The 22,411-nt window shown below is 40.1% G+C and overlaps 1 protein-coding gene across 1 annotated transcript in view; it reads right to left on the minus strand.

Annotated features, from left to right (window-relative positions):
- Positions 1–497: 497 nt before the first annotated feature.
- TRANK1 (tetratricopeptide repeat and ankyrin repeat containing 1) overlaps positions 498–22,411 on the minus strand; it is a 60,364-nt gene continuing 38,450 nt past the window's right edge. Inside the window, exons 16-24 of the mRNA XM_075493447.1 lie at positions 18,966–19,103; positions 17,490–17,646; positions 16,817–16,905; positions 12,648–12,751; positions 10,887–11,019; positions 9,848–9,993; positions 5,013–8,089; positions 3,311–3,412; positions 498–2,073 (exon numbers count right to left, since the gene is read on the minus strand). Coding sequence (XP_075349562.1) covers positions 1,961–2,073; positions 3,311–3,412; positions 5,013–8,089; positions 9,848–9,993; positions 10,887–11,019; positions 12,648–12,751; positions 16,817–16,905; positions 17,490–17,646; positions 18,966–19,103 — 4,059 coding nt within the window. The 3' untranslated portion in view covers positions 498–1,960. The remainder of the gene's footprint in view (positions 2,074–3,310; positions 3,413–5,012; positions 8,090–9,847; positions 9,994–10,886; positions 11,020–12,647; positions 12,752–16,816; positions 16,906–17,489; positions 17,647–18,965; positions 19,104–22,411) is intronic.

Raw genomic sequence — 22,411 nt, forward strand, 5'->3', positions numbered from 1 at the left:
CAACAAGACTTCTTTAAGAAGAAGGACTTAGTAAAGAGTCTTCTGGCAGACAACAGCAATTACAATGCAATAGATGACTATTACTGCCGCCCACGTTGCTCCATTCTACAGTAGCATTTCATTTTTACTCATGTAAAATGTCCCACTTCCACAACATTGAGCATAATAACAAGTTATTAAGTTTTTGGCAAAAGGTAATTATTGAAACAATTTGTTATGTGTACAAAGTGGCTCCCTTTTAAAGACAAAATGTTTCAACAACTAAATAATACTCTAACTAATTATGTTTAACATGCAAATGCATTAATTTAAAATGTTGCTAAAGGAGACTACAGTGTGTTGGAGACATTGACATCCCAGAAGTAAAACAGCATCAGTATGAACTGATACTCTGGACCCAACTTGTAAATCTCACTCATGCAGTCAGTCACATACAGCTTTCAGAAAGCATTCAAAAAATAAGACAAGATCAAGTAATTTTAAAAATCTTACAGGTTTTATAAAAACATTATTGTACATTACAAAAAGCCTTTTATTAATTAAAACTTACAAAACACTTAAAATGTGTAATACTCTTTTAAAGAAAGATTATATTTCAATATGTACAGGTGTGGCAGTGTGCTCCCCCCCATCACAGTTAGCAATAATCACTAGTGTGGGTCGTGATGGCTGCATCCAGCTTATGCTGGACTTTGGGGACAGATGACAACACAGCAGCCGAGGACTGTCTGGCCTAGGGACCCAGACGTCTTGCTGGTATGCAAATATGACTATAAATCAATCATCTTACTCCATAAATAGTGGACAACCCAGGGCCTGTTGAGCTCTCCTGCACGGCAGCGAGCTGCACGGCAGCGGGCTGCCCGCCAGGATCTCCTCTTGAGTAGGGATGCCTCTCAAGGTTACTCCTCGAGGTTGAGAGATTCCTTGCCGCAACAGGTCCTCAGTAAATGACTAACAGCGTGCTAAACTTTGAAGTCTTAGCTAAGTGATATAACTGATTGATTGCGCATATATAATCCTTTAGACATAAACCATTGACCAAGTCTGGGACTAGGATTGGATCCAGCTGCATGTAGACTCCTCTCTGAGAAGGAGTTTAGAAAGCACAGGGGTCCTTTCTGAACCTCATGACTCAACGGGAGGGTCTCCCTGACAGTTTTGCCTGACCCTGTCCTCTATGCAGTAAATAATCAAGTGTATCTTGCCATCGAATCTTGTTCAACCACTCTCACATTTACCACTTCACTTTGTTAATTTAGTGTTTTGTATCAATAAAGTATGTTGTTGCTTCTCTCTTACAAGTAAAGTGTGCTCTCAACTCTATCCACAACAACAGGTAACAGTTTATATCAAAACTTGATCAAAAGAAGACAATTCATAACTTTCATACCTATATAATTAGAATTATGTACACTGTCAAAAATATGAATGTGTTTACAAATTACTGTTCTTGTCTATAAAAATAGAAAAGAGATACTGTAAGTACCTCACCTGAAGAATCAACACAACAGGTTTAGAATGGTAACCTAAAAACACTGATTAAAACCTCTTAAAATCAGAGAAAGTATCCTTCTATTTTTCTGAGTATTCCAGCTCAGAAGAATGATGATGTAAATTAACAGGGAAGAAGAAAAAGACTTGAGTGGAAAAATACCCCTGAGATAAGGCAGAAACATTATTTTTTCCTACTTGTTTGTTTCTTTGGCTTTTTGTTACTTTCAAGCTACCACATAGGTTTGAAAGGAAATTTGTCCTATCATAGGTTTTAACAATTACATCATCACCATATAGGTAATAATTCTGATGCAATACAAGTGATAAAAAAACAATAGCATAAGTTGCCCTTCTTCAGACTCTTCCCACTTCTGACCCCATCCCTCTATTTTTCTTAACAATGTTTTTATTCTAAAATTAGATTGTTAAGAGGATAGAATAGCCGCCTGCACATTTTTTATAACTACCATTTCCCATGTCTTCCTTTTTTTCTTGAGCGTTTTTTAGAGACCAGTTCTTCAAAAGCCATGCTTTCATCTTCCACTTCATTTTCCAAGTCTCTATCATGCACAAAGCCTATATTAAAAATAAGAAATTAATGCAGAATGGAAAACCCCAACACCTTTTCCTCTTAATAGTATGACAAGCTATGTCATTGCTATTTTCTATATCAGCAATATACCTTCATATGTGTATAATTATGTTTAAGAAGTAATGGGCTTAATATAACAATGTGCTTAAGAGCTCTGCTAGGAAGCAGAGACTAAGTCACTTGCTGCACTAGCAATTAATTTTTACACTGAAAATCTGTTTCTATTGTTAGGGCTTTTGACTTTTTTAACAAGTATGTCTCTCCTCTCTCAAGGGTCAGTTTCAGTAGACAATATATTTGCTTACTGACTTCAAAGACAGACTATAATGTTGTTTGTGAGACTATGAGAGCAATCCCATGTAGTCTTATTAACTGTATCTTTCTGACATAGGAAGGTGTAACACAAGGCTTTATCACAATCAAATTTTCTAAAATAGAGCTACTTTAATGCCTTACGTATAGTGCAATCTGTAAACCTGATTACTTCATTGCTGCCTTTTTGTGCAATTGCTGCAATCCCACCACCTAAATATGTGCTTAACCTAAACATAGAGGTAGGCACAATGAAGTCCAACTTGTCCTCAGGAGTCTGTGATGCAATAGACTGCATCAATGTATGTTACTTTTGGTGTGAAACCAAGGGGAATGGAAGTGAAAACAAAAGAAAACCAACTGCATATAATATTTTTCCACACAAATCTTAAAAGCAAGCTAAGGATTAGTTTTGTTAGGAAGCTGGTTTCCAAGAACTTGGATCCACACTGCCCATAAAGGCACTGCTGCAAGAGAGTTAAGAAACAGCAATATCTTACTGGTGAAGATGAAGATCGCTTCTCTTCTGTCCCCCCTGCCCAAGTTTATATCCTGAAGACTGCACTTGAACCATAGTTACTTGTGCATCTGCGTGTGCCCATGTGCACAAACACACGCATACTTTATGCAGGCTGGGATCCACTGAGGGCCAGAGGAGGAGGCTTGCTCCATTCTGGCCACGCTGTAACCAGCTGCGAGGCTCATGCTCTGTTTTAAAGAGCCACTGAGGGAAGACTGGTTAACTCATGCTTTCCAGAATGCCCCTATGGAGATGCCCGTTTCTAGTTGCCTAGAGGGTAAGTGAATATCCACAACACTGCTGACTTGGAGACCAAAGTGATGCTAAGAGACCATTACCGAACAGTGTCCTCTAGGGGGCACAGAAACCTGTGTAATTTGAAGACATACCTTCTTCTTCTGTCCTGTGAGAGTCCATTTTCTTCAGCCACTTACGAGCCTCATCAATGGTGGCAATCAATTTGTTGGCATGTTCGGTTAATATTTCTTCAGCTGAAATGGAGCACAATGTACATTCTGTAAGAACACTAGCGGAGAGATGGACAACAGCTAAAAGCCAAGCAAAAAGCAAAGTTACACAGAGCTGTGCTGTATGATGATGCTGCAAAGCAAGAAGTCTCAGCCACCAGTTCTCGTGTACAGGCAAATTCACTACTGAGGATGAAGATGCTGTATGTATTACTCCCCATTCCAATCAACATTACCAGCACTCTCAGAGGAGAAGCCCTCCATCCTTGCACTGTCCCTTTAAGGTATACCTGAAACTCCTGAAAACATTCTGGTTTATCTATTTTTGGGTATTAAAGTTCCTGGCTTTCATAATCCCTCTGAAATTATACAAGTCAAAGTAAAACATGGACCAGAGATGTTGCAGCCCTTGCTTAATTGCACCATTAAGGACTTGAAAAATGCTTGTTATAAAGCAAGGGAAAAGTAATCTCAAAGGCAAATAACTTCTGTAAATATGTTTTCACTGAGTGGGAGAACAAGGTTAACATTCATCACGCAATTGTCATAACAAAATCAACTATTACCTAATTAAGTCTACTACATATATCATATTCATCATGAGCATGGTTCATTGAGCAGAAAGCCAACTAAATAATAAGAAAAACTTTATGGACTTCATCCATATGTAAAAGCTTTCCACTAGGAGTAAAGATAAAGCTTACACATGAAGACCACAACCTAACTTTTAGTTACAAATTTAACGTATTTCACTGATCAGAGCTGATGAACATATCAAATATTACAGTTTTTCATTACTGTCAGACATCACAGGCAAAGTGACAACTTGACAGGGTTGGTGGATTTCTACAACTAAAGCCAGTAACAATGTTTTGATTTAAGATGTCACTTTCGCATAGCAAGTACCCCAAACAATTTTGCTCCTAGGCTACTCATTCAGTGATTCAATTTTACTTGCAAAAATCAGCATAGAATAATGCTTTAAGCATGGGGGGGGGGGGGGGGGGGGAGGGGGGATATCAAACATCAAAATATGTATCTCTTAAGTACCATAATTTAATGGACTTTATAATACCAGGGTTGCCTTTGAGTGCCTGACACACCACAGATTTGTAGTTAAGTATCCACTTTTCTTCAGCCCTAGCAAAATTACAAGTTCAAGGGCAGACTAGTCAGAGATATCCTTAACCAAAGACTCCAAGTATTCCTAACACTCTACCCCTGCATATCCAAATTACTATGGCTGGCAGAACTAAATAAGTACGAAATAGTAGAAAAATTAGTAAAGATTACCTGGTCTAATGTAACAGCATGCTGTAGGACTGTATAAATTCAGAGAACACAGCACATCTGGTCATGTAGTTAAAATTCACTTTACTAAAATTCACCACTATTCACTTTACCTGCACTATCTGATGTTATTACTTGGTGTTTGGAAGAGGTGAGAATATATTTTTTAATATTTTCAACTGTCTCAGTTTCTCTTTTCCTCAGCTACCTGAAATACTGGGAAATATCTTTCTCTTGACCACATTAAGATTTTCAAATGGAGCTTTGTCAGGTCTAGAAGTTTGGCCACAAATGACATATTAAATTGTTCAAAAGAAAACTGGAAAGGTCCTACCTTTAGCCCAGGCTTTTCTCTCATAGATTTCCTCTACTGCATCTGAAATTTTCTTAATATTCTCTTTGATTTTTCTCTGGTGTAAGTTGGAACCTTCTTTATATGCTAAATGGTCTTGGGTGTGAGTCTTTTCCGTAATGGCCTCCACCACTTTCAGTCCATCATATATTATTGGATCTATCTTTCTTCTGAAAAAGTCGGCGTAATATTTGTAGGCAGCATTATTTTTTATGTGTTCATCTGTGCTTCTGTGCTCTGTGTAAGCCTCACTGGCCACAGAAGTTGCATTTCCTTCTGCATGCAACTTTTCTTCCCCACTGATCTCTGTTGGTGTCACAGCTTCAGAAGTGTCTGCCTCCATGTTTTCCGACTGGCTGAAATAGTTCTCAGAGCTCTGGATAAATCTGACTCCACAGAGGTCACACTGGGTTTGGTCAATATCTGCTTTTTTGAAGATCTCTGATAAAAATTCCTCTTCTTCCATTGCAACAGGCTCAGCTATGGAGCAGGCCTTCCTTTTCCACTTCATGCACAGAGAAACAAAATGGAAGACCCGACGCAAGTGGCGTTGAGCAGATGCTTTCTGTTCTTGCTTCTGTTGCTTGCTGAGTGCAATGACTTCCAGGGGATCCTTTTGGTCCTCTAAGCAATGAACCCTTTCAAGTTCCTTTTCTAGCTCATCAGCGTATTCTGTCTTATCCAAAGAGGTCATAAACCTGTCAAGGTTTATAGTTTCATACAGGATGCCCCGTATGGGTGGATGCCCCTGAGTGTACACAGAGTCCCACTTCCATCGGCAGTCAACCAAGTACTCTGTATCTCTCTCTGTCAGAAGCTCTTGCAGGCCTGCAGCAATTTCTCCTACATGTGTAGCATCACTCACTTGTTCCACAACCCTCAGCAATCTTTCAGGCACTTTAGAGGGAGAGTCTTTTCTCATCGATTTCAGCATCGCCTTGATTTCAGGGAAGTGGTGGCATAAAAGGGATCTATATTTAGAATTCTGCACCTGGTCAGCATTCAGTAACATCACTAAGCACAGCACTACAGTCCGCTCAGCCTCCCCAGAAGTTATGCAATCAGGATCCTTGAAAGCATCCAGAAGGACATCGAACTTTCCATGAACTCCACACAAAACTTCTGCTAGGTAACGGAGATGAAAACTGAAATTCTGTATGGCTACATATCTGTCCTTTGGTCTATACTCCTGTATAATAGAAAATGTGTCTCTAAGTTCATTGTTACGGTCCTTGCTTCTGAACAAAAACTCCCAGTAATGAATGAGAGCAATGTAACTCTTTGGAAAGCAGACAGTAATGTTCTTGGAGAGACGCATCAGGACAGCACAACAGAGAATATACTGGAATTCCAACAACATCACCGTATTTCCTATGCTTGGAATCAGGTATCTGGTGCATTTCTTGACCAGGACGTTCATAAAACGGAAAAAAAAACTTTTACAGTTTTCTGGGTTCTTATGAACATAGAATTGCTCAAGTGAATTTTCAAGAAGTCGAATGAAGCACAAGTGTGTTCTCCCTGCATTTTCGGCGTTTTTGTCAGGTAGCAACATACCATGTCTGCCCTCTATTCTTTTGACCTTTCCTCCTCGGCCTTTACTCTTTGGGAAGTTTTTTGCCTTTGACAAAGCAAAGTTTAGCTCTTTGTTATAATCATCCTCTTCCTTAAAAAGAAGTTTCTCAAATTCTTCAGGATATCCTGAAGATAAGATGAAAACTTGCATGGCAGTTAGCCACAAGTCAGTTGATTCTCTTCTGGCTGCAGTGTCTTCATTTTTAAACTTAAATGTGATGTACTCCTTCAACACTGCTCTATAGGGTTTGGAAATAACGTTACTGACTTCCAGTATTTCTTTGCATGCCTTTGGGTTCTCAGACAGTATTCTCAAATGAAAATGATTAGGAAAAAACATTTCTAGGAGGGCTTTACACGATGCATATTTGTCAGCAGTCAAAATGTCATCCAAACTTTTGTGCTGATCCAGTAGCTCTTTAGGGAAAGTGTGTGTGGCTTCCAACAGCAGTCCGTTTATTGCCACCAGATGCATTTTACACTGAAATACTTTCTTTGCTTCATGGCGCAGCAAGGACTTATGGTAATCCTCACAGGTTTTATCTTCACAGTTCAAGCCAACAATGAACTTCATACAAATACCAGGGTAATGCTTGCTCAGTAACTCATGGGTGATAGAGCACAACCTGCTTAACAAGTGCTGCTTCAAAGCTGATTTTACCTCCTCTGTGCTTACTGAGAAATCACCCCTTGTCTTCCTCTCTTTTAGACTTGGTTTGTCTGACAAAAACTTGAGAATGGGTTCAGCTTCATTTTGAGACACCTGGCAACTGTCACCTGTTGGGACAATCCCAAAATAGGCAAAGCATGACTTCACCATATCTTTCTCCGCGTTGGTGGCTACTTTCTCCAAACCCCTAACCAGACTCAGAAGAGCCATTAAGCCATGCGTTGCCATAAAGAGGATGTTCTGGCTAGGAGCACTGCAGCGAGATAATGCAAAGAGAGCTTCAACTGCACCAGCAGAATGATTCAGAGACAGGAACTGCCAGTATGCCCTGCTCAGCTTTGCGAAGTCTCCCTTCAGAGCTCCCTGCAAAAACTCAGCCTCAGCAATGCCAGACTTCTGCTCAGTTTGTTCACAGAGTTCGAGGGCTTCTCTTAGGATGACCTCCACATCCACCAGGTCCGATTCTGAACAGTGAGTCACACTGGCACGAGCTGCAGCAAGCAAACACGATGCACGAAACTCTTTTATAGCTGTGAGCTTGGCTGCCTCCAGAGCAAACCCATGTTGTTTCATTAACTTTGCAGCTTCTTCCTCTCGTCCTTCCCTTTTCAGTAAGTCTGCTGTTTGGTGCAAGCATCCACGAGACTTCAGAAACTCAAGCTGATCCTCTGTCTCAAGTTTTGAGAGGACTCGCATCATTTCCTCAGTTCTGTTCATACTTAGGTACTTTGCAGCTGCTTCCAAATACAACTGATTTGCTGTACACGAGAGTTTGGAAACCATTTGTCCTTTTGTATTTAATATCTCTTCATATCTGAAATAATAGATACATCAATTTACTACCATAGATGACTAACCTAGACAAAAAAATACTGCATTTTTAAAAAGCCTCCAAACCATTAAACAAATAGCTGCCCCCAGAAGCCCTTCCTTCAAAAAGGCCAACTATTTCAAGTGATATGTCTGTCATGCAAAAACCAATCACATCACCTTCAAAGATCTACAGGAAGAATTTAGTTACAACATAAGGCTGTCTGAAGCAAGATCATTAAAACTTCTGGTACAAACAAGATCACACGGTTTACAGCATTAGTGAATCTTTCTCCACGCTGTCAAATCACCATACAAATTATTTTAATCACATTTTGCCAGTGATAATCTTCTGTTTATTAAAGTAAGCCTCAATATAGAATGGTTATTTACATGAACAGGAGGCAGAATGAAATAAATTAGAATTTCAATGAATTCTCCACAGGCCAATATAGATAATATTCTGTAAAATTTACATAAACTGCTCAGTTTAGAGAATTCTTTCAATTCTGTTGTATGTATCTACATACACCTTGCTGCTTCCTGAGTGCCTGAGCAAAGTACCTGGTTGCATCTTTCAAAACATGCACTTTAAAACACTCATTAATTATTATTGGCTGATGTGAAATTATTAAGATATCCCCTAAGCCACTCTTGCAAAAGTATTCTCTCCTGCATGCTGAGAATGAGTAATTTTTTTCCGATGGGTGAGTAAATTATCATTAGCCTTTCATTATAATCTTTTTCATGATAAATGTGGGAGTGCAGATTTTTGTACCTATGCTGATGAATTTGCATGAATGATTTGGGGAGGGTGATTTAAAAAATCGTTAGTTGGTAAGGTGAATTTAATGCTTGAACTTTTTGATCAAACTATCTCGACATGTTAAACAACCTTAGTCCTTCAAAAAACAGTTGCTATTATTAAAGGTACATCACAAAGGATTGCAGTGAAGGTGTGTAACTGTAGACCTTGCTAGAATTCTAATTGGTGTATATATTCTTTAAAAGTCATCAATCAATTTACGTGTAATGAAAGGTATGGCCAATAAATGAACTGTTTACACAAGAATGTACTAATGAGGTCTCAGGCATGGTGCCAGATGCAAAGTTCTGTCAAAAAGATACTAATAAAATCAGTTTATCAAGCACAGCGCAAGGCACTTCTTAACTGCCCTGAGCCAGCACAGGGGAGATGCTATGGAAAAGTTCATCTCAGAGACTAGGACCAAGAATCGTCAGAGAGGCAGCGCAAGCTGGTCATTTTAATTACTATTCTTTGCTCTACGTTAGAGATTTTGAGAGACAAATGGTTCATTTGCCACAATGACTGCTGCATTATATACCACACATCTAATGGTTATAATCCTACAGAAGTCAGTGACTAGGTGGCTAAATCCATTGCCATTTCACTCTTAAAAGAGAAGTATTTAATACTTCTATTAAATGTTTTTGCCATGTTTACCGTAAGAACCTAGTTCAGTGGACTGGCTAAAGGAGAACTTGCATGACTAGTAAATACAGACTGGAAAAAATTCCCAGGAAAATGAAGCTAGTCACTGCTCCAGCTGTGAATGCAGTAGAATGTTTTCACCATATTATCATTACCCAAGTGAGAATTCTGACAAAGTAATTTAACTTCATATAAAACAAAGTCACCAGCCAAAACTCTTGTGAAAGTTTTATGGTGAGCCAGCTGTATTATGTTGAATTTGGAAATGGGAAAGATAATTATATTCCAATACCATCTTGGAAGACATACCTTTCAACTGCCTTTGCTGCTTCTTCATAGAGTTCTTCCTGACAGTACATTTTAATTGCCAGATCAAACTCCTCTATTTGTTCATAACATTCAGATGCTTCTTTGTAGCACTGGCTTTTCTGATAGTAAACTGCAGCATCTTTCATCTGCAATGCAGAAGTCAGTAATGAAACTGAAGTGCTCCAAACAGTCAAAACTACATGAATAGAATAAATTTAGTAATTCCATCATGTAGGTGTCTCAGAGAAGCACACTTTAATAAAATGTAATTAAAGTATCTGAATGTAATCAAATACATATTAAAATAACCATCATTAAAACTGAACAGATTTTTAAAAACCTTCAAAATATTTGTATCTGAAAAACTAGAATGTAAAATTAAAGGTATTATACAGGATTTCCAAAGTACTTTTTATTCACCCAGCTCTGCCTGTTATAACACCACACACACTTCTGTTGACTTGCAAATTTCTCAGAATCAACAGGATTAAATTAAAACAGTTATGGATGCAGAATGGGAACCCAACCTTGTATCTTAAACTTTAAATATTTGGGAACAATTACTTTAAAGTCTTTCAGTGGAAATGCACTGCAAATAAAAAATGTTAAATACCCTCATACACTTAGAAATTTATTGTTAGTACATTACTTAATCCTTGCAAGTTTCAAGGTTCCGTTTAGATGGCTGTAATCAGTGAAGTTTCAATATCATCAGAGTATTGAATGAAGTAACAGCTTAAGTTTCATTAAATCAGTCGTAACTAACTTTTGACTGCAAAGCAGAAATGACTGATGGTGACATTTGAGGAAAGTCAAAGAAATAAACCTAGACTGCGTAATTGTATCATTGTCCTCTTCATTCCTCTTCTGGCTATTCTGTGACAAATGCTTCCTCTTGAACGGCCCAGCTTAAAGAGCTATTTTAGTTCAGCTCCTACCATGTCACAGAAAAATACTATTACTTTATGAGTAATATGAGGGGAAAAAAAGCTAGGAAAATGAAAGTGATAAGGAGAGGATAGTTTAGAGGACTTAATACCTTTCCTAACTTTTTACACAGTTCTGCACAAAGCCGGAACTCCTTTGATTGAAACAGACATTTTAGTGACAGTTTTGGTTCTCCACATTCCAAGTAAGTTTTAGCCAATTGCATATATTCCATCCGTTTTTCCCTGTAGAAAGTAAGAGAAAATTACCGCTTATATCCAAATTAAGTTTAGGATCACATGATCTGTCACTGAATCCAACCAACACTGACATCATGTGTTCTTCTTCATATATAACCTGATGAGGTATTACGTTACAATTAGTTATATTTTGGGCTGACACTGTTCTGTCCAGAAGTCTGTTCCAGAATCTCACTGCTCTGGCACTAAAAAGCTTTTTTTTTTTTAAATTCTCAAACTAAGTATACTAGTGTGGTTTTGTGCTGCTTCTCTTTTCTAGCTTAACTTGCTCCTTCTTCCTTTCTTCTGTTTAGCCTCAATGCCATTAAAGACAATAATAAAATTTGTTCTCAGCCTTTGCTCTGTATAACTAAACAAGCCTAGCCTTTCTGGTATTGTCACAGCATGTCTATTTTCTTCCCAGACCTAGTCTGAAATCATCATTCTTCAGCCTGGAGGATCAGAACTATAGAGAGAATTTCATATTATAGAGCACACAGGAATCTTACTTATGCTTTGTACACCAGCATTAAAGCTCTACTAAAAAAAATGCCACTTTCACAGCTTATTACATATGTTCTGTCAACTTAATGTATCCTAATATTCCCAATTTCTTCTCCTCAAATTTTATCCAGTTGACAAGCACCCCAGCTTACACCAACTGAAAAAAAGTTTTTTCAGTCCCATCAACAAATTCTCTATGATCACAAAATTTTATGAGTATCCTTATACTTCTAGCCATGGCCACTAATATAAAACAGGTAATTAAAAAAGGTAAAATCTTGATTAATTCCTGTCATAACATTTATCCAGACCTTCCCCCTTCTCCCTTCAGTGCTAGCTACCTCTGTGCTAGTCATTCCTTACCCACTCTGCTATCACTGCTGGTTTTCAGCCTCCCCAGCATGAACACAAATTAATTCACTTAGGTCTAGAGTCCTCCCCATGAAGTTTTTTCCTGTCTTACTTGAGACAAGTCCCAAACAGTTTTTCAGCCTCTTCAGGATACTGCACACTTTCTCCCCTGTTAAACCCTTGAGCTATTTTGCCCAGCTGACAGCATGAACCAAATGATTCATCTCAAAATCTGTCCCTTTGAAACTGCCCTTTGGTTCAGACCTAGTTCTACTTGTTTAGTTTAGACTGACTCTAACACTAGTTTTACCTCAAAGCTCACTTTTTGTTAGCAGCTTTTCTTTCACCATTCCTTCTTCTTTGTTAAGTGAATATGCAGTGGGATTAACTGGAGTTGAGCACTGCTGATGGCATATGCTCTTCTATGTATGTCTAAGAATATAAAGCCTCCTGAGGTAATGCAAATCCTGTTGCTTTTCTCTCACATAACCAGTAAGCCCTTTCAATGGCCACACTTGGATTGGACAGCCTACGGCATACAACTGCTTTACTACTCCCCAAAGGGAGCAGCGCCCCAGATCCTGTTGGAACTGTGCTAGACTTTCCAATTTCTTAAATCTCTTTTGCCACCCACAGACAAAGATGTGAAGACACGTCACCTGCGTGGTCATCCAATGTTTCCAGTCCAGTCCCACAACTGTGGTGGGAATCTCCCCCTGTACACACCCATGAGGTCTGGCACCACAGAATGACACTCACTCATTTGCATTTACACTTACCTGGGGCTGCTTTTCTTTGAGTGCACTTTGATAACGGCATCATGTGCCAGGGCCAGTTTTGACTTCTCAGCTGCTCCTCCCTTTTGGTAACATTTGGCTGCCACCTGGGGTGAAATCATACACAGCATTCACACATGTGCATCCAGCCCATGGGTTATCACATAAAAGCAACACTTAATTTTACAGTCACTGTAATGAAAAACAGAAAGACTGGCAGGGTTCCTGGAAAAAGGAAAAGGTAAAACATTGCAGTACATTTTTAGGACAAAAAGAAAAGCTTTAAAGTCAGTCCACATGTGACTATCACAATTAGAATTTTAATTACAGTGTTTTACATGGAAGTAGTGAAAGCAAAATTCCTGGTAGGCTGATATAACAAATAGTTCATGCAATTTGAATGATGGCCTAAACCATTAATTGGTAAGTCGCCAGGCATCTGCCACATAAATTCTATTAATAAAAGTTAGGAAAACCAATGTGTGCAAAGTTAAATTGAAAAACATGGAACATTTATTCATGCTTTTACCATACCAGGCCCTTTCTGTGATAAGCTAAAGAGAAGCATTGGGAGTTACCATGTCCCTAGCAAGGTTTGCTTCATTATCACCTTGCTCATTCTGCAACACCATTATTTCTTTATTCTATCCATTAATTTAGTATTTGCTTCTGTTTGGAAATTGCACATTGTGAGCCACTCTTAGAACTGCCAAATTCACCAGATAATTTCTTCTTAATGTAGCAATGATAAGCAAAGATCAGGGTTATAAAGAAAACAGAATAGCAGATAATATAGCTAATACATTTCAGATTTCAAGATCAAATTTTCTCAGCTGTGTGGTTTTTGTCTAAACACTTTTCTCTCTGTTTAGGAAATTGCCTTTTTTTTCAAGGGGAGATAAAGACTGTCTGTATAGTGGCAGCAGATTATTTTAATTTTTGCCTTGTTATAAATATCTATTTTCCATAGAAAAAATTATATGTTGCTATCAGCAAAAAATGGAAGCCTTCCTTCTGCCACGATCAAAAAAAGTATCCAAAATTTTATGTCGTAGATTCATAGATTATCTCAAGTTGTAAGGGACCCATAAGAGTCATCGAGTCCAACCCCCTGCTCCTTGCAGGACTACCTAAAACTAAACCTTATGACTAAAAGCGTCGTCCAGACGCTCCTTGACCTCTGACAGGCTTGGTGCCGTGACCCTGGGGAGCCTGTTCCAGTGACCAACCACCCTCTTAGTGAAGAACCTTTTCCTAATATCCAGTCTGAACTTCCCCTGATGCAGCTTCATTCCATTTCCTCATGTCCTTTCTCTGGTCACCAGAGAGAGGAGATCAGCCCCTCCCCCTCTGCTGCCCCCCTTGAGGAAGTTGTAGCCTGTGATGAGGTCACCCCTCAGCCTTCTCTTCTCCAAGCTGAACAAGTCAAGTGACCTCAGCCGCTCCTCCTAAGTTTTGCCCTCGAGACCTTTCACCATCTTGGTCACCCTCCTCTGAACACACTCTAATAGTCTGATGTCCTTCTTATATTGAGGCATCCAAAACTGCACACAGTACTCGAGGTGGGGCCACACCAGTGCAGTGTAGAGTGGGACAATCACCTCCCTCGACTGGCTACCTATGCTATTCTTGATGCGCCCCAGGACACAGTTGGCCCTTTTTGCTACCAAGGCACACTGTTGATTCATATTCAACTTGTCATCAACCCAAACCCCCAGATCTCTTTCCACGGGGCTGCTCTCCAGCCTCTCGTCCCCCAGTTTGTACGTCCAACCAGGATTACCCCGTCCCAAGTGCAGAATCCAGAACTTGCTCTTGTTAAATTTCATAGGGTTGGTGATTGCCGAGATCTCTAGTCTATCCAGATCTCTGTAAGGCCCCTCTGCCCTCGAGGGAGTCCACAGCTCCTTCTAGTTTAGTATTGTCAGCAAACTTATTTAATGTACATTTGATTCCTGTGTCCAGATCATTTATAAAAACATTAAAGAGCACTGGCCCTAAAACTGAGCCCTGGGGAACCCCACTGGTGACTGGCCGCCAGCCTGATGTAACCCCATTTACTATAACTCTTTGAGCCCAACCCGTCAGCCAATTGCTCACCCAATGTATTATGGACTCGTCTAGTTGTGTGCTGGACATTTTGTCCAGAAGGATATTGTGAGAGACAGTATCAAAAACTTTGCTAAAATCCAAAACCACCACATCTACTGGCTTCCCTTGGTCAACTAGATGGGTGACCTTGTCATAAAAGGAAATTAAGCTGGTTAAGTAGGACTTTGCCCTTGTGAACCCGTGCTGGCTATGACCAATGACCGCATTGTCTCTCAAGTATTTTTCAATAACTCCCAGAATAACCTTCTCCATAATTTTATCAGGCACTGAAGTGAGACTGACAGGCCTGTAATTACCAGGGTCTTCCTTCTTATCCTTCTTGAATATTGGGACATTTGCCAGCTTCCAGTCGACTGGGACCTCTCCAAACTCCCAAGACTGTTGAAAAATAATGGAGAGAAGTCCTGCAATAAAATCGGCCAGCTCTTTCAGTACTCTGGGATGAATCCCATCAGGCACCATAGATTTATGCGCATCCAGCTGAAGCAGCAAGTTTCAAACAAGTTCAGGGTTGGCTGGGATTTCATCATCTCCCCCCAGTCACAGTCTTCCAACACAGTGCTCCAGGGGTCCCAGGGCCCGTCACTGGTGTTAAAGGCAGAGGCAAAGAAGGCATTAAACGTCTCTGCTTTGTCTACGTCCCTATTTGTGAGATGATTGACCTCATCAAGTAATGGACCAATGCTATCTCTGATCCTCCTTTTGCTGTTAACGTATTTAAAAAAGCCCTTTTTGTTGTCCTTCACAGTGCTGGCCAGCTTGAACTCTAATCGAGCTTTGGCTGCACAAATTTTCTCCCTACGGTGGTAAACAGTGTCTCTGTAGTCTGCCCGTGTCACTTGTCCTTGCTTCCAATGTCCACTCACTTTTCTTTTCTGCCTAAATTCTAGAAGAAGATCCCTGCTCAGCTAAGCCAGCCTTCTGCCCCGCTTGCTTGACTTCTGACACCTTGGAATTGCTTGCTCCTGCACTCTTAAGAGAGGGCTCTTAAAAAGTGACCAGCATTCACGGACCCCAGTATCTTCAAAAGCAGGTTCCCAGAGGACCTTACTAGCTGGCTCCTTCAGCAGCCCGAAGTCTGCTCTCCCCATATCGAGGGTTGAAGTTTTGCTGGCAGTATCTCTCCTATTGCCAACTATTTGAAACTCAACTATTTGGCAGTCACTGTGACCAAGACAGCCACCAATCATCACTTTGCCCACGAGTCCCTCTCTGTTTACAAACAACAATTCTAGGAGGGCACCTTTGCTAATTGGCTCCCTTAGTACCTGTACCAAGAAGTTATCTTCAACGTGCTTCAGAAATTTCCTGGACCTGTTTGTATCCGCTGTATGATATTCCCAGTTGATGTCTGGGAAGTTAGAATCACCCATAAGGACAAGGGCAGTTGATCTAGAAATATCCCTTAATTCCTTGTAGAATAATCCATTGTTGTCGTTGTCCTGGCTGGGTTTTGCTTCCGTTCCATTAACTGTCATCTCCTATCTGGATTGTATTAACTATCAATCTGGAAATAAAAGACTGTAAAATCTCCATGTTCTTTAAATAGTAAGGGAACAAAACCAACATTTTGCTACTCTTTCTGCGTTTTTCTTAGTGCTCCCTTGGTTCTTACATGCTGTTCCTTAATGTGTGTTTTGTATCCATCCCTAATTACTGTCCAAAAAAACATAAAAGGTTTTCGTTTTCCTACAGTACTGTGTAATGATATTGTCAAGCATGTGGTTTAGATTCACAAATTCCAGCCAATTCCAGTTGTTGCTAATAATTGTTTTTTCCAATCATCTTTCATTTGTGCGCATTAAAATGTTTTTCCCCTCACTGGACTGCAAATTTCTAGGTAGTGAATTTAAGATTACAGACAACAGACTTGCTCTCCCTACTTCTTGCAAGTCATTTACAAGTAGTTTGTAGACACCTACACAACTACAAACCACAAACTAAGATACACTGCTACAGAGCAACTGAAGTTTTACAGATAATTTTATAGATGCAAAAGAAAAAGAAAAAGGTTTCAGAATAGACAAGAATCCTTATTTCAGATAAACATATGCTCCTACCTCCCAGAACTGATGTTTAGCATAGTAGTCTCCCTGTGCAATCCATTCTTCTGGAGTTGAAGTTTTAGCAAACATGCTGTCGTCTAAGTCTAGAAGGTCAGGAGTAATAATTTTATGTTAGAACGGGTAAAGAACAGAAATCACTTATCATGTACCAAAACTAAGCATTAACATCTCATAATGTTCCAAACTCTTTAAGATTTGTGCTCACACCAGTAATGGTAACTATGAGTTAAATACCTCTTATCCCTCTCAAAATCAGCACTGAAAATCAAGAAGTTGGGTTTGGTTTTGAAAGACCTTTAAAAATCGTGCTTGGCTTTTGGACAAAACTTTGAGTAAATCCACTGTCTTTACAGAAACCAAACTCTTTCAGTCGATAAATCTCTTTCAGCTGGGATGGTTTTCTATGAACAGGCTTCATTACTGTGCAGGAAAAATTATACTAATGAATTAGCAATTAAGTTATGTATTAACATATACAACTGATCTTTACAGCCAAAAGAAATAAGACCCACTGAAATCAGTGGAAATTTGCAAGGGCAGTTATCAATGCATACTGTTAGAGGGATCAAGGAATTTAACCTTCTTTATTACACAGCCTAAAAGCAAGAAAGCATGAATAGGCTGTCCTGTCTGACAGTCTTTTAAGGAAGTTTTAGGATAACTTTACCTTTCTTTTCATCTGTTTTGACAACCTGAACAAATTCTCTTTCAATGAAATACTTAAAAGCTGGAGCCCGTTTATCCCTGTCTTCATCGAAGATCCAAAGATTGACCCTGGCTCTTGTAATGGCAGTATACAATTGCTTTAGTTCTCCATTCAGCATCTGAAGCAGAACCAAAAAAAACCCAAAAAACAACACACCAAAATAAAATAAAAGAAATGCCAGATGAGCTAAATGGTTAAAAAGAAACATACTTTGTAGTTATAAGAAAACAGAGAATATATACAGAATGAGTAACAGATAAGAAAATATCTTTAAGTAAGCAAGTCTAAATATTAAAAATGTGATTTTTCAATTACATAAGCCATTGTCCAGCTAATTTGCATGCAACTACTGCTACAGCAAACCTAGCAGCTGCAGGCGTGACAGTCCATTTTCCTTCGAATCACTTGCACGTATAATTACTGATTTAGAATCATAGAATCATAGAATGCTTTGGATTGGAAGGGCCCTTTACAGGTCATCTAGTCCAACCCCCCTTGCAATGAGCAGGGTCATCTTTAACTAGATCAGGTTGCTCAGAGCCCCATCCAACCTGACCTTGAATGTTTCCAGGGATGGGGCATCTACCATCTCTGGGCAAGCTGTTCCAGTGCCTCACCCCCCTCATTGTAAAAAAAACCTCTTTCTTAAATGCAGTCTATATCTGCCCTCCCTTAGTTTAAAACCATTGCTCCTTGTCCTGTCACAACAGGCCTTGCTAAAAAGTCTGTCCCCATCTTTCCTATAGGCCCCCTTTAAGTACTGAAGGCTGCTATAAGGACTCCCCACAGCCTTCTCTTCTCCAGGCTGAACAACCCCAACTCTCTCAGCCTGTCCTCGTAGGAGAGGTGCTCCAGCCCTCGGATCATTTTCGTGGCCCTCCTCTGGACTCGCTCCAACAGCTCCATGTCCTTCTTGTGCTGAGGGCTCTAGAGCTGGACGCAGTACTCCAGGTGAGGTCTCACCAGAGCAGAGTAGAGTGGCAGAATCACCTCCCTCGACCTGGGTCACCTCACCTCCCTCAGTTTTTTACCATACAATCCTGAAAATATCTGACTCACTAGATTCTAAGAAGTTTCCTTAATTTAAGGTAGGTAAAGAATAAATTCCTTAATTTAACCTATCTGAAACCAGACTAAAGTAATAATAAATATTGACAAGCTGATTTGCTGTTTGCTTTAACCATCACTGTTCTGTAAATATACCTAAAAGTCTACTACACATAGTTTTTATTCTCTTATCAAATTACATTTGCAAAATATTTTTATCTTTCAAAATCAGTATTATATTATACAAATGTGAACAACCACCAAAAAGATAAAGCAACCTTGGTAAACATGGAACTACAGGGTTAAAGTATTTCTTGAATAAATTCCCCTACTTCTAAGATTTAAGAATTTAGTTTATCCTTCTTATTCCCAATGTTATGAAGAACTCACCTTGTACATTTCTACATTAAAAGTTCTTTTCTGCATACCAGTAGCATCCTCTAAAGGCATTTCGATTAGCAATTTGCTTCCCACTTGCACATCTGAATCAGGTGTATAAGAAGAAATGATCTTCCATTCTTTGCTAGCCTAAAATGTCAAGAGAATGAGGTTACTTGTACGCAACAATCACTACTGCCCACGTATGCAAATAAGGTCATATCTTGTGACCATCCAACACACCCCCACAAGCGAAGAAGGCTCAGAGGAGATGGGCGGAAAACAAAAATTATCTCAGGGAAGAATGTAAAGAATGACCACCAATTTTCATCAAGAAAGCTGAACTTCATCTCAATACAAGTGGTACTGGAGGGTAACTTTCGTTTGAGATACACAGCTGTACCAGGCAGTCATTAGGCTGAATAAACAACTTTCCCTGAAATAGCTAGTAGAGAGTAATGTCCTCCTGAGCCAGCCAGACCAACATGGGGGAAGTGAATACGTGGCTCAGCCCAGAGTGTGTAAAAACTGAGCAACAAATAAAACAAACCTGGAAGAGTGCAACTGGCTTGAGCTGGCTTCAAGCTACGTATTACTTCCCAGCGACTGGGGATGTCCAGCATCACGATGGTGGAGCATATAAGGACTGCTAATGGGAATCATGTTTGTATTGTGATTTTGCTGTATATTGCCATTGTTATATTATGCTTGCCTTGTGATTTCAGGATACTGCTGTATTACTCATCTAAATCCAGATCACATGCAACGCCTAATGTAAATAAGTAAATTTCGTATTAAACATGAAAACCTCCTTGGGTGGACTATAAATTTTCAGCTAAACCTGGAGATACACCCCTAGAATGGATAACCCATCTATGGGGAAAAGGAGAAAATCAGGTTACCCTCACTATGGACAAGGCTTCAGGATTAGTCCTAGGCCGAGGATTCTCCTACAAACCCCAATACTGCAACAGGCAGACTCACTGTGGGGGTGTGCTGTCTGCTGGGCCAGGCAGCTCTCTGCCAGCCCAGGGCAGAGTGAAAGGTAAATAGTGGTGGAATAACGCTCGTGAGCTGCAAACTGCCATGCTAAAATCTGCTATCTAAGACATGTTGGCTAGATCTGAGCCTGTAGGTCAGGACGGGCAGCTGCCAAGCTCAGTGAGTTGTAGGCCAGCTGGCCCACAACTCACTGAACCTCATCCCTCTAGCACCAAGGAGACTTGGAGCAAGCAGGATCCATACAAGCAGAGGCAAGTGGCTGCTGTCCCTTGGTTGGTGTGCGGAAGAGGCAGTTCTCTGAACAGGGCCCAGATCACTTGCCTTGGCAGGAAAAGGCAGTGGATTAAGAAGAGAGCCATTTGGTACATCATCTTTGGCATGCAATCATCACTGCTTATGTAAACTGTGACAGGGAGAGGGGGGAGGGAAGGGGCGGGCACAGCCATGGACAAAAAAAAAGGGTTGAAGCCGTGGAAGTGGACCCACCGGTATCCCATTCAGGCATGTATTCTCACCCTCACTGTGCACAGGCAAGACGGCTGGTCATTCATGTGATGAATGTATTAAGCTCACTGTGCACCACCAGTAATCGCTAGTGCTGGTCTGAGCCAGGGACTGGAATGTCACTGGCCAACACACCCCCCTTGGAAGAAGGCTCAGAGATGAGCAAAAAATACTCATGTGGAATATCTAAAAAAGCGTGGTCAGAGAATATTGGACTCTGACCTATGTACATGTGACGAATTTCTACAAATGTGCACAAACATGCTTAAGCATATCTTAAGTGTGGCAGCAGATTGGTGGTGTGCACTCTCATGCCATGTAACAAATGCCAAAGTGCCAGGTCCTGATCACACCTTTCTGCAGCTTCCTGATGCCACATAAAACTAACAACCCAGAAAATCATAAGTATATTTTAAGTTGTGTTCATTTTTCCCCCTTTTTGGTATTTAATAGAAACCTGATTACATAGTGCCAAGTTTCTGACACAAACTCAAAAATAATCATAACAAGGCTGAAATAGTGCTCTTTTAAATTATTTTTTTCTATATAAATATATATATACATACACATATAGTTCCAAGCTTTAAGCAACCTGATACAGGTTAACTGTCTTCCTAAGGGGAAAAAATGAAGGAACGTTTTCTTGCAAAATGTATTTTGAAGTTAAGATTGCAATAAAACATCAGTCAAAACACTCCTAAGCCTGTCATGGATTACAAAATGACAACCAGCTAATGGTATCAGTTTGGTCAACAGCTTGCAGGGTTTTGAGGGTTTGGAGTTCTTCCCTTTTTGAGTCTTCATTCAAACCTGCTTCATGAAACAAGATTCATTTCATATCTCATTTTCAAGGCCAATGACAAGCAAACCCAACAAATTACAAACAGCACACAGCCACATTTGCTGTGTTTACAACAGTTAGTTCACAGATTCAGCTTTTCAAAACTAGAAAACCTCAGGGTGAGCTTCTTTCTTGCCTGCTTGTTTAACTGCTCAAATCAGCTCAATTGCTCATGACTCACAGGAAAATGGAAGAATTAGACGGGAACAGTTCTCCAGGCCTGACATACATTAGTCTAGCTGAGTTAAAATGCTCAACACACTCAACTCCAGATTCTGCTATTAGTTGATTATTTTTCTGACAACAACTTGCATCACCAGAAACATATCAACTTTGAGAAATCTATCATGACAACTAATACTGTCCCCACATCTCAGTAAGCAAGATTTAAGGTCATTCACCTCAAATTCCTTCCTTCCACCCTTGCCACATAAGGTCTGCTAGCCTCTATGAAGAGTCACCAGTAAGCTGCCCTGTTTTCCTTTATACATCTGTGGTTTTCATCCACCAAAAGCCACATCCAAGACACTGTTTTGAGGGCTAGAGGCAGAGGGCACCTGCAACAGAGATGTTCACACTGAATGTTTAATTGCAGAGCAACTCAGTTGTGGGCGTTCTCGAGTGTCTGCAGGCATGTTCAGTAAGGATGCTGCCTACTGCCTGGCTGGGGTGGGGAGGGGGCGGGGGGCTCGGTGATGCTCCAGCAACAACAGTGAGGCTTCTGCGGTCGACAGCTCTTTGCGAGGAGCCTCAGGAACCACACCCCTGCCAGGTCCAGAGTTACAGGAAACTCTGAAGGGGCAGGGTCTGAGCTCCCTGGAGAACCATTAAGGGGGAAAATGAAGTACATAAAAAGTACAAAACAAAACACCTTCTTCAACCGAGGCCATTCTACAGGCAATGGTCTCCACTATAAAGACCACCCTGTTTTCTGACAACTCCTGAACTAGACCAGAATGAGTTTTCTGGAGCTAAGCTGTGGATAGCTACAGAACACACCCCCTTCCCTCCCCCCAAACACATAACACACTATTTGATTCTAAACATAATTGTTTTACTAAGCTTTTAATTTAAAAAAGAAAAATCATTCTGTTTCATTTTGTCTGGGGCA

The sequence above is a fragment of the Mycteria americana genome, chromosome 2, assembly GCF_035582795.1.
Source record: "Mycteria americana isolate JAX WOST 10 ecotype Jacksonville Zoo and Gardens chromosome 2, USCA_MyAme_1.0, whole genome shotgun sequence".
Taxonomy (NCBI): domain Eukaryota; kingdom Metazoa; phylum Chordata; class Aves; order Ciconiiformes; family Ciconiidae; genus Mycteria; species Mycteria americana.